We start from the raw sequence: 15373 nt of genomic DNA, 5'->3' as shown, positions 1-15373 counted from the left end.
GCAACGAAATTTTGGGCCGCATAAGAAACCTAGTTGCAGATAGTGCAGGTACGAAGCAGCCTTCGGACAAAATTAGGCGTTGTCGATAATAAAACCTAAGAAAAAAACGCCACCATTTCCGCTCTCTAGAAGTGACGCATGATTATGAATGCCCGAATTCTGAGCATTACCTCAATGATAAGGCGCCTGCTGCAGCTGCCGGCCGCGCTGTGCCAAATCTTTCAGGCGACGTGTTGGAACTTAAGTCATATCCACCAACCCACAGGTGCACACTTCCATCATCTGCTTTTATGCTATGTAGAGGCTGGTAATAAAAAAATTAATATACATTTACCACTTCTGCCATTTATACACTATTCATCTATTACCAATTTAGACAAAGCAAAATTTTGTTGCAGTTGGCCTTTAATATCGTAGGTGGGCAACATTGCGGGAATGAAATTCGACGGTGTTTTATGAAATCTAGGCCAAATGAAGGTTGGCGGACGTATGTAAGTATTGCATGCTATAGAATATCTTCTGCCACAGAAAAGATCTAAGCACGTTGCCTACTTACCACAAAATCGATGATGAAAAGTCTGCATTTTTAAGCCCATCTTGCATAAAACTTCATGAAGCATTGCAAGTTTTCCCTTACATCCCTCTTAGGTTCATTTATTGTAACCAGTGCAACTTCGGAAAAAGTTCTCATGTCGTTTTATTATTACGCGACCGTGCGTCTGAAATCTTCTATACTAGGCTTTAATAGTTGTCAGCAGTTCATGCGACAATCAGATGCGGAAAGGCAGGTGGTGAAAGTTGTCGACATATCCACTGTCATCGAGTGAACAAATCGGCTAATCAAAAATCAAGTGGGCGATCACGTACAGCGGTACTTGATACTTTTCGTCAAGAACGCCAGCAAAGATATTATGCAGAATTCGCTTTATCCGATTTTTTTTTTAGTTGCAGACGTGCTGTATTTGTGGAGCATATTGCATAACAGAGAGCTTTAGATCGCCCATAAACGTATTACCGTTTCCGGAATACCGGGTTACTGGAGAGGTGCACGCGTGAGCAACAAAGCTGGTAGCGAAATATTCTGGTGCGGAGCTTAACCGAGGGCATACTAAGTTAATGCTGCAGTGAACCATCATATTCTTAATTGCTGGTCTAAAGCGTTGATAGCGAAATAATCATTATCGTGCAGTCCTTTTATGACTTCCCTTCGACCAGAACACTCAAACAACGCAGAAATGCTTAGAACGCATTGTAGTTGCACGACGCGTCGGAAGCTGTCGCTAGTAGCTTTGCTACGGCATACTTCATTATAGCATACCTGATATAAAGCATACATGTATGCATACCTGATTAAGTCGAGCAGGATAGGTGACTATTTCTCACCGCCTCGTTTCAAAGGGAATTCTAATAAATCATTATCATCACGTGCCATCCACGGCTTCGAGAACCCGGTAAGGCGTAAATGGTAAGCAGTTTACGGACAAGCTAAAGCTTTTTCGTGTAACTTAGAGAGGGAGAGTGCTATTGCAATAAAGGTCAAGTGTTCAGCTGAATCAGCCTGTGCTTGTAAATACTGGTTATGAAAGTGTTAGTGTCTGCTTTGTATTGTGGACCTACACATAGCTGCTTTTATTCACTTAAACACCTTTCTTTCTTTTCCTACTTCCCTGTCGACCTTGTCTTTTTTTTTAACTTCATCTCGGCTTCCCCGCCTGTACACACGCGTGTAGAATGATACAAGCGACATGATTGCACCGTCTCGATAATGTGTTAATTCATTGCATTCTCACGTAGGAAATGAACTACATCAAATCCTGGCTAGAAAGTTTTTTTTTATTGCTGTGTCAGGTGACACTACATTGTCATGCAAGATTTTAATTAGTCGTTTTGTGGATTCCATATGGGCTTGGGAGAAGAAATGGTAAGGCGCATTTGTAACTGCCAGGCATTTATTAGTGACATGGGTTGATAGAGGTTGTGGAGGAGGAATAAGAAATCACAGCAAATCACAAAAAGCCAAGCAAACAGTAAGCACATGAGTACTTTACAAATGTTTTCGCCGGTTTTTCTGTCACTGGTGCTTGCAGCATGGCTGTGATGATGGTAGTTACGAAATGCTTTGAGAGGCACAAATGCGAAACCAGCAAATGGCCATAACCCAATCAAACATTACCGCGGGAAGCAAGCTTAACAGGCAACAGAAAGAGTCAATTTGACGAAACATCCTGATAGTAAATTAAAAGAATTGTTATTGAGACATGCTAGTTATTTGAAACATAATTGAGCTAGTTAGAAGGCTGCACTAATTACTCATTTTATTCTTTTAATATTTGTGCACAAGATGTTGTAATCGCTTCTGGTATGCCTTTAGTATGTTAGTCTGTACCTATTGCAACGGGCAAAAGTTAACAACGTCGCACTAAGCAGGCAAATAACTTCCAAGCGCCATAACAACCGTGGGAAGCAGTGGGATAGAGCAGGGAACATGCTATACCACATTAATAGCGCAAACAAGATTTGCGTTCTTCTTTTGCCGCTCCACGACACTTCACATAGCGAAGTTCACGTGCATTATTCTTATCAGGCTCTGTGGAGCACTACATACCCCATTAAGCAACGTTCACTGCACAAACAATATCACTACACTAACATATACACCATACTGAGTGGTCAAAGGGATGGCGCCTGTATGGATGCTCAGCTAAGATAAATCTCGTGCTGCTGCTGACTCGAGGGCCGTTGGTTGACACGAACTAACTTCCGGTGAGACCTGTATATTGTTAAATCGCCGTTAAGTGCGCCAGGTGCATTATGTGCGCTGCTGCTGAGCTTGTCGACTCTCACGCAGCACGTGTGCATATCTTTTTAGTGCGAATCTCTGAATCTCGTGCTGCATAGCCTCCGTACATACTGCACATGGTCAGTCATATCTGTGCGGAGTACGTGGTAAGAACATAAAACAGACCTACTCGCTTTCTGGCATTCTGCATGCAGGCATTTGACATCTCGGCAGATAGAATCCCTTGGTCCACGAGTTGCTCGTTTTCCTCTTTCGCAAAACGACGTTGGCACATAAGCCTGCAATGCTGCAGGAATAAGATGCGAACGACATATTGCGATGGGAGAATGTTATATCCACGGTAAGGACTTAGATTTTAAAATCTATGTCTGTGTGCATGAGTGTACACTTCAATTTTAGCTCGGCGACAGATATTTTTGTTTCGTGACCTCGCACTTTTCTCTTGTACTTTCATGCTTGCAGATAAACTCCAACAGACGTGTCCTAGTGTGCACTTTCTTTTCTTACATGCGATGCTTCGCTCGGGGCGCATTTCTTCATGTTGCCACTTTGAAAGGAACCGAGAACACTGTACCTAGCTTGGAGGTTTCCCCACTTGCAATTAAGAGGTGTGCGTCCGAGTGACGTCAATATTTAATTATTTCAGAGCTTAACCTGAATAAAGTTGATTTCCTTCCTTCCTTCAGAGCTTAACTTCTCACTGGATGATATCGGCTGTGCTTGCGTACGGATTCGTTAATTTTAATATGGCGTTTCAGAGCGGTTAGCTGTGCGAACAATACAGGGTGTTTCAGCGAACACTTTCAAAAATCTCTAATAGTTGCCTGTGGCAGATAGCTCAATTCTAGTTCATGAGCTGGTCTACTCGAAGCGGCGGACAATACTTGCACAAAAAAATTGAGATGCCAAATTGACTAATTAATAATCGTTCTCTACTTACGTTTTTAACTAATTACATTATGACCTATACTGTAATTTACAAATTATAGCCGTGGAGTTCGCAAGGCGGATCCACTCGGATCGAATTTTCAAGATGGCACCAGTTTCGAGATATAAATTCCCGAACTTCGCGGAGAAATGCATTGGCGTTCCAGCTAATTTGTTAACAAAACGTCGTTTCATGCACTGAAGCACACAAGTAACTCCAACGCCAGTGCATTCCTCCGCAAAGTTCGGGAATTAATGTTTCGAAACTGGTGTCGTCCTGAGAATTCGTTCAAAGTGGATCCGCCTTACGAAGTCCACTGCTAGAATTTGTAAATTGCAATATGGGGCCATAAGATAACGGGCTAAAAAGTTAATTAGCGAATCCTTCTTAATTAGTCGATTTTACATTTAGATTTTTTCTGCAAGTAGTGTCCGCCGCTTCGAGTAGACGGGCTCATAAACTAGAATTGAGCTATCTGGTACAGGCAACCTTTAAAAAATTTTGAAAGTGTTCGCTGAAACACCCTGTACATCTGACGTAATAGTTCTGCAGAAACCCGTTTGATTGGCAGCATGTTTAAGTAGCGGCTAAGTTTTCTCCTTTTAAGTGTGGGAGAAAAATCTTTCCTGTAGTGCCGTAACAATACTAGTGAAAAGAAGGAGCAAATTCACACCAATTTGTTTTGCATATAAATTAACAATCCTGTGAGAGATGCCATAGATAATTATATTTCAAGATAGTTCTCCAAGACAACAGTATTGAGTGTTTTCTGAGAGGTTATTAGAGCAAATATAATGCCTCTTCCCTAAGCGTAGGCACATCTGTTCTGGTGTCATCTTTTAAGAGCTGTATTTCAATGAGCCTTCCCATGTTTTTCTTTTTTTCATTACTTCTCTCTCGTGCATTTTGTTGTTTATTTTTTATTCATGTAATATAAAGGTTTTGATGCTCGAAGTCAGTTTGTTTGTAGCTTCGACGATGAAACGTTTTGTACCCTTGCAACGACTTGTAAATGAACCATCACATCTGAGGGAAGGACTCAAGATATGCCGTGTTCTGCTCCTGGACTATGTGATATACTGAAAGGTGATTATCATTACACTTTTGTTAAGATACCAGAGAAGTTTTGTTATTTGTTTAAGAAGATTCTTCTACTCGAGACGGTGCAGCAACATAATTGAGACGTTGTCAGCAACCACAATAGAACGAACTGACCTACAACAGCATCAGTGCTTTCTGACCATGCCCAAGATGCGGGCGTTTATGACAGTAGCGAAACATTTTCTTTCTTTCTTTTTGCAGGAGGAATTGAAACGGTGTGAGCGGTGTTTAAACATCACACAAGCTATCATTCCACACCACTCAGAAAGCAGCGGTAAAAATGTCATTGTAGCGTTTTTGACGATGCTGCAATAGCGATGGCGCAGGTTATAAGCCGGTAAAAAAGTAACCAAGGAAACGTCTCAACGTTAACATGAGAATCGCCTGCTTATTGCCAGTCAACAGATGACATTTATTTCAGTTTTTCTATTAAATTGAACGCGAAAATGTTGACTTTCTTGATGCACAAACAATGGATAACGAACTGCTGCAACGGAAATTCCCCTCATGTGTTGTACAGCGACAGGAGGTGTCACACTAGAACAACGGCAATGATATATTGACAAATGGGGTCTGGGTCCTGTGCTCAAACTTACATGTGGATGGCGTTGAAGCGATATGACGTGCTCTGGCCCATTACAACATTCAATGCACGACAGGTGGGATTACGGAAAAAACTTGACAGCATCAAACGCTGCTTGCTGGTACGATATCTGTTAGCTCAAACGAACAAGCAAACGTGACACTTTGAAGGTTGAAAAGCGATATTTTGGTATGCAGTAAGGCGATGTTCACATAAATGCAAATGGAAATAAAAATAAATTAGAAGACCTATCATACCAGCATACACATTCAATGACATGACAGCAATTAAATAAGTTTTGGCACCATCCAAAGCAAAAATATTGTTCGCATGCTGACGAAAATGTAATCTACAATGAACGTAGCCAAAAAAATAGAAACGAACTGCTTGGATGCTCTGTCACGAAAACATAAAACACCTCTAATCTGCACAAGTCATTCACCACCAGGAGTTCAAGACACGCAAGATACACAGGATAATCACATCAGTGACAAAAGGAACAACACAGATATGCAAAGACAAGGAGAAAACACTGCAGGCAGCCGCATTGACCAGATCTCCAACAATAACTGAGGAAAATAAACGTACCAGTCGCTATTTGTAGCACGTGAACTTCAATTATACTAAGACTTTGAATGCGCAACAGGTAACATTAAACAACATGGTTCTAAAGGCTAAAGTCCTTAAATAAAGATACATCAACAAATAAAACAAAGAAAGGAAACGCTTCTTGAGCTCGTGAACCACTCAAAACGTGAGCCGCTAAGTTCACGATCGTGGCACAAGGCTTTGTGAACAATATGACAGCCTGGCCGTTCTCCTTTAAGTCAGTTTCATTCACACCCAGCACACGTGTAGTGACAGATGTTTTCTGTCACAGGTCAGTGGATACAGTTGAATACAAGTGAATATACAACGACGTTCATACTGATACTATGTACACGTGTTCAACGATAAATAAGTTTTGCGTATGCGCAGGAAATGACAAGCGCTCATGCTCAAAAACATGATACCATAAGCATACAGCATATACACTTGTATGTTACACACCAGACTGCCAATATGATAATTGTCTCTGCAAAAGAAATATAAACTCACTCACCCGAACAATTAGGAGAAAGCTAACTGAGCGCAATGAATATCAGCAGCCCAACATGAATCAAATGAACATTCGTTACTTGGTTTGTGGAAACTCGTGGGGAAAAGGAGAAGCTGGCATCCTCATAAAACGTCAGCTTCTCCTTCAGTACATATTTAAATCAGGATGGATTATTTAGCCTCTTATACGGGCTTGATCACCAGAAAGCGTGCGATGAATCAACATTACGCACAAGAGGTACAATGAGTGCCATAAGTAAAACGTTCACATCACAAAAATACTTCATTGAGCTCGTTACTTACGTGCTGTCTCGTAAGTGTGGATCTGCCTCTGATTCAGACAGAAGCAGACGCAGACGGGAGCTCGGTTCAGTGCGCTTATAAAAGTGTGCGCAGTGGCTGAAGAACTCTATTTTGTACGCTGCTATTGATAGTCGTACAAATATGGGTGGGAAAATGCAGCGCATAGCAGGAACATGGCACAAAGCATTTTTGGCTTTGCGAAAAGTTTTGTTCCTGTTTCCTCTTCCATTAGAACAAACCACATTTTTTTTCTCAGTTACATCACCTGTAGATCACTATATGAAACAATATGTGCTTCAGGAGTGTGAAGAAAATCGTAGACAACACTTTTTATTCGTTAAGCACTTCATCATTGTTACCTTTGCCATAGTTCTGACAGATATAAGTGAAATATGTGCCAATAAATTTAGACCTCACGTCCTATACAGGGTATGCTTCCTACGCACCTGCAGCCTTTATACACCCAGCGCTATGATAGTAACAAAAACAAAGTTGGAGTGACGAAAAGTTGCAGCGACGCAATCGCTTACCTTGTGTGTACTCATCGCTGATCGTAGCTAAATATATGTTTTACTTGAAGTAGCTTCAACGGTGAAAAGTCAGTTATAGCTACATGTGTACGTGCTTAAATCGAAAGGAATCGAGCGGAAAACACAACATGCAAAGAAGTAGTCGACACAACAAGATGGAACTAAAGTTGTTAGTTCCAGCTTCTCCCACTGTTTACTATTTCTTTGTACGTTGTGTCTATCGCTGGATTCCATCCAATTTACAGATGCTCCAAAGCCATCCACCTTGTTGCTCGTAATGCTCCCCTTGTGCATAAACCGCCACCAATTTCACAGCCCAATAAACATGTGCTTTTGGTTTTACGTTGCCTGATAATGTATTCGCAGTTGAACTGAGTCGCCTAGACTTACTTTATAGGATCCACTGCACTTTTCAGAGCTGACAGAAATGCAACGAATTTAAAATCGTTGTGTTATTTTCTTAGAAGTGAGCGATCGGCCGGTTAACATGAAGCTGTTGTGATACGGGGAAGTTAGCTTATCCGTACAACGAGCTCAGGAACGTCAGATGTAGCATAAAACAACCCGTATGGCGATCATAACAGCTCCTGCCACAGTCGTCTGCGCTGCTAGTCATGCAAGCGACAGGCAGCTAGACAATGTCCAGTGACTGTCGCTATAGCACAGCCTCCTCGATGCTATGCGAGCGCAGGCTGGCGTCCTCCTTGATCATGCGTCGAAGCCGGTCGCGGCGACGCTGCCGCTTGCGGAAGTAGCCAGGGCAGCAGCAACAAAGCACGTTCGCAAAAGCCCGTCGAAAGTCTCTGCTCCAGCAGGCGTAGATTACCGGGTTCATGCCCGAGTTAATCCAGCCAAGCCAGGTGACTGTGGAGAACACGAGGTCCGGCTGCATCACGCATGCCTCACCGCAAATACCCATCAAGATATTAGTGACGAAAAAAGGCAGCCAACAGAGGATGAACACTCCCATGACAATGGCGAGCGTCTTGGCAGCCTTCCGCTCTTTGGCAAGCTTGGCGAGCTTACGGCTCAGCGAGAAGTTCTTGACGTTTCTGGATGTGCCAGTCGCGTTGTTCCGGTCGAAGGTTTCGTTAGAAGTCGCAAACACTGCCTTGTAGTTGTTGGCCGTCTGCAGCATGCCCCCGCGGTGGATTCTGAGAGTCACAGAGGTCGATTCTTCGCCATTGCAAGACTGCACCTGCTTGCAGCCGAGCTTGAGATTTCGCGTCTGCTCGGCGGCGGCTTTGTAGATGCGGTAGTACGTAAACACCATGACCATAAGTGGCGCGTAGAAGGATATGGTCGACGAGAACACCAGGTAGCCCACATCGTCAGTGAAGGCGCACTGGAAAGCGGCAGGCGGCAGCTTGGTCACGGCACGCCACCAGGCGATGGCCGGAAACGAGATGAGCGCGGAGCAGACCCATACGACGGCGATCAGGGTGGTCGCCCTGGCCTGCGTCATACGGCACGGGTAGCTGATGGGATCGGTGATGGCCCAATAGCGATCCAGCGATATGACGCAGAGGTTGAGGATGGACGCGGTGCTGGCCAGGACGTCGATGGAGTGCCAGACGTCGCACAGGTCCTGGCCGAATATCCAATACTTGTTCATAATTTCGTGGATCGCCGAAAACGGCATGACCACGGCGCCCACCAGACAGTCCGCCGTCGCTAATGATGCGATAAAGTAGTTAGTCACGGTGTGCAGGTACTGCTCCTTGGCCACAGAGACCATAATAAGCACGTTACCGAACACAGTCGCGATACAGAAAAATCCCAGCAGCACTCCGAGGGCCGCATGCTGAACGTGGGCCGACTCTACGGTCGCTGCAGTCGCGTTCGCGTCGCTCTCCTCCAGCAGCGAGAGGTTGGCGTCACGCACGATATCCAGCACCGTTCCGTTGCCCAGGACTTCCAGCTCCACGGAGGACGTGTTGGCGCCATTGAGTAAATCCAGCAGGCTGTACGCCGGGCTGTCCCACGAGCCGTTCGCTTCTCCGAGGGCTGGCATTGCGCAGCTGGGTTTCTCACTCGCTCATCTCTGGCTTCCGGCACGGGGTCGCTGCTCGCTGCAAATAGAAGCAAAGACAACGCACGTCACTCAACGGCTGGAACGTCCGACGGCCACCTTCCTCCACCGCGCGCTCATGCACGACGCCGTTTGACACTACCGTCCATTCTGTTGCAGTAAGGCGGCTCGAGTGCTCTCGTTCGCCGTGCACACTCGCCCAAACACGCCTGTTCCACTACGCTGTAAGCTGCTGCTTGTTAGGCGGAGGTAGGTGCCGAGTCGCAAGATATTATAAACAATACGCTAAATATCTAGCTCCTACTCGTTAACGGTGCTCAAGGAGCGAGAATAAAAGTATTTCAAACGTACGACGCCGCGCAGAGCTTTTTAGTTGTCGCTGGCTGCAGTGTTATGCGCCGACGGTATGCACACGCTACGATACATAAAATGTTAATCATAAGTTGGCTATCACATAAGACATGGTACGGGAGCCCTAAAGTACTGTACACACTTGTTTATCATGTGTTGTCATAATAGCGGGGGAAAGCCTTTCGCTCGATAATAACCGACTGTCTTTAAAAGGCGACTATTTTAGTTCGCGTTCAATATCATCGAAATTATCTGCTTGCGTATGTTACTTTGCTGCTCCTTTCCTATTACCAAGGTTCATGCTCCTCAGGAACATTCACAAAAATTGACTCACACTTTCACCGTACAGCCGCTAGCAGGACACGAAATTCCCGATTCCTTTCACGCTTTCTGTAAGCGAACTCTGATCTTAAGTAACGCAAAGTAGAAAAAGTTAATTGACGGGCTAGTTGGGCCATTATTACAACAACAAAAAACAAACTGTGCTACAATACGGGACAATACATGATCAGGCGTCAGCGTATGTGCCCTGCGCTCCTTTTCATGTATCGCCCTGTCTTGTAGTGTCATTTTTTTTAATAAACGGAATTTCTATTCTTACCGTTTCATTTGATTATCTACCTTCTCTTGTCATGCATTTCGGAGAACATTTGATATAAATTGTGTTCGTCGGAAAACAATTTTTTTGGTGCTTAGAGATGGTGTCACCAATGTAAATTCTGAACTTTTTTACATGGATTTGAGACAAAGTGCTGCTGCGCTGCGTGGCGCCGACAACCATGGTGTTTACAAAAATAGCTACAAATGCGAGATTACTGTGAATAGAATTCTGGGGTCTTACGTGCCAGAACCTTTATTTGATTATGAGGCACGCCGTAGGGAGGGAGGGGGAGGGGACTCCGGATTAATTGTGCCACTAGGGGATCGTTAACGTGCCCCAAATGCACGCGTGACACATGAGTGTTTGCATTTCACGCCCATCGAATTGCGGCCGCCACGGCCAGGATTTTATCCCGCGATCTCGTGCTTCGCAGCGCAACACGATAACCGCTAAGCCACCGCGGCGGGTGAGATTTCTGTGAAACGCCTGGTGATCAGTGCAATGTGGATTTAAAATTACGAAGTTAGGAAGTGCCGAAGTTTGTTCGTGTCAAAAAGTTGTGTCAATATTCTCGCCACTGGGGAAGTGTGATTATTACTCGCGACCCGTATTCACAAAAAGTTATTGCGCAAGAATTGCTCATAACAGAAAATTACAGCCAATCTTGAAGCTGAACATATTGTTAGCGAATGCGACTGGCCAATGGCAAAGAGCACTTAAGGAACAGGGCCAGCATTCACAATAAAGTTATTACGCTATAAGCGTTCGTGCCAGCCAATAGTGATGTAAGACATATTATTAGCGATGGCGATAAGCCAATGAAAGACAGAACTTACGAACGGAAAGCTTTGGGAATTCGGTCCCAGAAGTTTTGTGAATGCGGACCCAATTCTTCTGAACAAGTTATACTTGCAATGGGCGAAAGAAATTTCTTATATAGTTCAATCGAATACGATCCAATCTTCGAAAGAAAAAAAAAAAACTTTCTCACCTAAAAGAAAGCATCGCTGCCACAGCGCATGCGCGAGACACGAACGGCGTTTTGAGAGGTACGTCGGGCATGACATTTTTCAGCTATAACATGCCGTCGCATAATACCCCGTAAGCTTTGCACGTCAATAACATGGATGCAAAGGGTCGTTCGTACTGGCGACGGTTTTCGCCTGTATGGACCTTGGGAGACACTCAAAAATGAGTACCCCTAGTCGCGCGAAAACTAACCCACCGCGGCACGGACAGTGACGGCCCAACACCCCGCAACCCCCGGGGAAGGGAGAAGGATTGCGGTGGAGGCGATGGAGAAGACGGAGGAGGCGACGACGACGAAGAAGCGATAAAAGACGACAGGGACAGACTGGTCACGTACCACGACATGCTGACACACTACACGAAACAAAGAGAAGCATACCCACAACCCCACAAACAACTCGACAGGTCTCAAGAAACAGATTGGAGAAGATTGCAAACCAGAACGTTCCAAAACCCAGTACACTTAAACAGAATAAATTCAACACAATATCCAGACGCAAGCTGCAAGCTCTGCAAACATGAACACGCAGACATGGCACACATCTTGTGGAAGTGCACACAGATCAGTTCAGTATACGTAGAGGACAGGATAGAACCGGACCTTCTCGAGGAGCGATGGCTAAGCGCTCTGACTAGCTCAGAACTACATGACCAATTATGGGCTATCCAGCGGGCCCGGGCAGCGGTGGAAAGGCTATGCCTCACCGCACACAATGCCCGGGTGGCCTGAGCCCGGGCTGGCAACCTCGCAGGTCCTTTTTCCATTAAAGTTTTTTCCGTCCGTCCGTCCGTACCCCTATTCACATATCTTATTTTTGTTGGTAAGTCCTGTGGTCATTGGCCGGCCGCCTTTGCTAGTATTATCTCCGTATCAGGATTGGCTGGAATATTTCATTACGAAGAATTTTAGCGTAAGCCATTTAATTTTGTGAATACGCACCTTGGGGGGGGCGAATTTAAGATTTTTAATCGTAAGCGTTCTTTTCCATTAGGCGGTAACCTTCACTAATAATACTAGCGCGATAGCGTTAAGGAGCTCGTGTCGCAGAAAATCCGGCGTTTCGCGGCGGTTGTCGCATCGCAAAAAGATTTTCGAACCACGTATACCCAGGCCTTACCCGCCGTGGTTGCTCAGTGGCTATGGTGTTGGGCTGCTGAGCACGAGGTCGCGGGATCGAATCCCGGCCACGGCGGCCGCATTTCGATGGGGACGAAATGCGAAAACACCCGTGTGCTTAGATTTAGGTGCACGTTAAAGAACCCCAGGTGGTCAAAATTTCCGGAGTCCTCCACTACGGCGTGCCTCATAATCAGAGAGTGGTTTTGGCACGTAAAACCCCAAATATTATTATTATTATTACCCAGGCCTTCCATATGATGCAAGAAATTGACTGAACTAATTGAATTTCTCAAGCTAAAATACGTACAAAAATCGTAAACGACGGCTTGCACACAGCCTACAGACATGATAGCTCTTGGACTGTAATTTGACTATACGAGAAAACATAATTCTGTTACGTGAAAACTCAGACACCCCCTCGCGCAAAGAAACGGGTCGCGGTGTTCACAAACCGGCCGCGACGTCCGCCATTTCGCGCGCGCCGGCGCGAAGGATGTCTTGGGCATGGAAGGACATACTAGAAGGGAACGTCAGGTGACAATTTTGAAGCATAGTCCTAAAGATTTAGAGGTATGGGATGATGGGAAATAGCCCCTCACGTGATAGGCAAGCGGTAGCTTCAGTCGGGTCGCTTTGGTTGCGTCTGCTGCGGAGGTTTTGGACTATGCGCCCATAGTCGGCGTGGCAAACCCATGCCGAGGTTGAGTGAAGGAATTCAAGTGTGAAGCACTCGAGTCTGTGTTATGCGAGTCAGGTAAAGCACCGAACCACCACGCGGCTCGCCGTTTAAGCAAGCAGCAGACAGGCGCCAATGCAGTAGCAAACGAAAGTGCCGGCATTATGACCAACAACCCGCCACGACCACCTAAAGGACGACTGGTCGCATTTCGGGGCGGTTTCAGGGAAACGTGGAAACCTTTCGCCTTTCAAACTTGTGAAGGCAACCAAGCCGCCCTTACAACGGCGATTCGCCGTGTTTGGGGCCATCTGGAAAAAAAGATGTCTTTCACCCTTGAAAACATGTGCAGGCGCTCAAACGAGCGTCAAAGGTCCGCAGAGACTACTTTTCCGTGTGAAAAAAACTTCGTCCCATCTTATGCACAACGATGGACTGGCGATCCGGGGACCCCGACCATACTTGAGGCTGTGCCCAGCCACGGTTATGGCAGACGGTCCCAGTCGACGCTGACGTTCTGCTCTCAACACAGCGGCGAGAGCTCAATAAGCGCGTCTCCACAGCGCAAGCACGTCGCACCACAAAATCTTACAAAATAGTGCACGTAAATTTCAAGGAAAGGCGACGAATTCGGTGTTTAAAGTGCAGGGTAATGCTTTTTATTTTTTTCACAAGGAAAGACGCGCAGCAGAACCTTTTACTAAGCAAACACGCGACAAATAACTATATTGCGAAATATATTGTCTTATCCTATATAGGTGTTATACAGCGGAACAAAAATCAGCAAGAAAATGCGCGTCGGAGTTTCAGGTACACAACAGCTGATTTGACGAAACAATAGACCGCGCTCGGACCGGCATACTCTGGACGGGTTTCGAGGAGAGAGGGCCTACTAACTGCTGTGGTAAGCGCAAGTGATGCTTTGAAAATTATGTCGTCGTGGGTCTGGCTCCCCAGTCTTACTCCACGTTTCAAGGCAGCGCATTTGAAGCGAAGAACGACGCCCGTGGTAGCACAAACCCACGCGTTGTACTTCTAAGTGCCTCAGTGCTTTTGACGACAGGCCCCACCAGGCCACTAATAGTTGCTACGTACCAAACACGAACGGTCCGGCAAAAATGTGGGCCTCTTCCTACCCAAAAGGCACCGCGCACAGGGCCCCGCCAAGCGGCAGGGGCGGCTTCAGAGGAGGTTGGCTTGCCGAGGCTAGCGGAATCACGTGACGCTCCCTCCTAGTTATGCATGGAAGCGATCCCCTCCCCCATGCATAGAACATTGCGGCCCACTTATGGCGCGCCTCTACCTCATTCCGGATCGTGTTAACTATAACTGCTAACCATCAGCGCTTAAAATTCGACACTCAGATAAAGATGTACGAGCGCATGCATAAAACTTGGGGGTATTGTTGTTACCCACTAGGCCTTCGCGTCGTCGAAGAGCTTCTCATTTCTGCTACTTGACCGAATCGTCGACCACGCTGCGCGGAAGAAAGTATTCAGAAAATATTGCGATATGGGGGGGTGGGGGGGGGGGGGGGCTTGTCTAGGAAACGCATATTAAGCACCTGTCCCTCTCCCCATTTCTTTTTCTTTTTTTTCTTTCCTTGACTATGAATTTCATTATGTCAATAAACTTGAGAACAGCTTCCTGTTAGGCTAGCTTGTACACGCTGTTAAGAATGAAAACGGCAAATAACGGAACAAGCAAGAAAGACTTACAGAACGCTGATTTGCGCACGGCAAAATATATCAAGGACGGGGGCTCTGGGCCAGGAAGCGAAGAGACCGCCACAACAAACAGGTGCGACGGCAGGTAGGTGAATGGCCCCGAAGTCCACGCACAAACATAAATATTTTAGGAATGTTAGCGGCCGCCGTGCGGTTCACCAACCCGGAAAATGTTGAAGAATGCGACAGTGACTAAAGGACCCGCCGTGGTTGCTCAGTGGCTATGGTGTTAGGCTGCTGAGCACGAGGTCGCGGGATCGAATCCCGGCCACGGCGGCCGCACTTCGATGGGGGCGAAATGCGAAAACACCCGTGTACTTAGATTTAGGTGCACGTTAGAGAACCCCAGGTGGTCGAAATTTCTGGAGTCCTCCACTACGACGTGCCTCATAATCAAAAAGTGATTTTGGCACGTAAAACCCAATAATTTAATTTTTAAAGTGATTACAGGAAAATAATTCTGCGAAAGGGGTGATGGATACGAGGAGGGGGGG

At 45.9% G+C, this 15373-nt stretch overlaps 1 protein-coding gene across 2 annotated transcripts in view; it reads right to left on the bottom strand.

Annotated features, from left to right (window-relative positions):
• Positions 1-1880: 1880 nt before the first annotated feature.
• Positions 1881-15373, bottom strand: part of LOC142560215 (dopamine receptor 2-like) — a 409339-nt gene continuing 395846 nt past the window's right edge. For both annotated transcript variants that reach the window (XM_075672162.1, XM_075672152.1), the window contains one exon: positions 1881-9415. In XM_075672162.1, coding sequence (XP_075528277.1) covers positions 7999-9357 — 1359 coding nt within the window. In that variant the 5' untranslated portion in view covers positions 9358-9415 and the 3' untranslated portion in view covers positions 1881-7998. The remainder of the gene's footprint in view (positions 9416-15373) is intronic.

This window comes from Dermacentor variabilis, chromosome 1 (assembly GCF_050947875.1).
Source record: "Dermacentor variabilis isolate Ectoservices chromosome 1, ASM5094787v1, whole genome shotgun sequence".
Classification (NCBI taxonomy): domain Eukaryota; kingdom Metazoa; phylum Arthropoda; class Arachnida; order Ixodida; family Ixodidae; genus Dermacentor; species Dermacentor variabilis.
The sequence above is the reverse complement of the archived record's forward strand: the minus strand, read 5'-3'. Positions and strand labels throughout refer to the sequence as shown.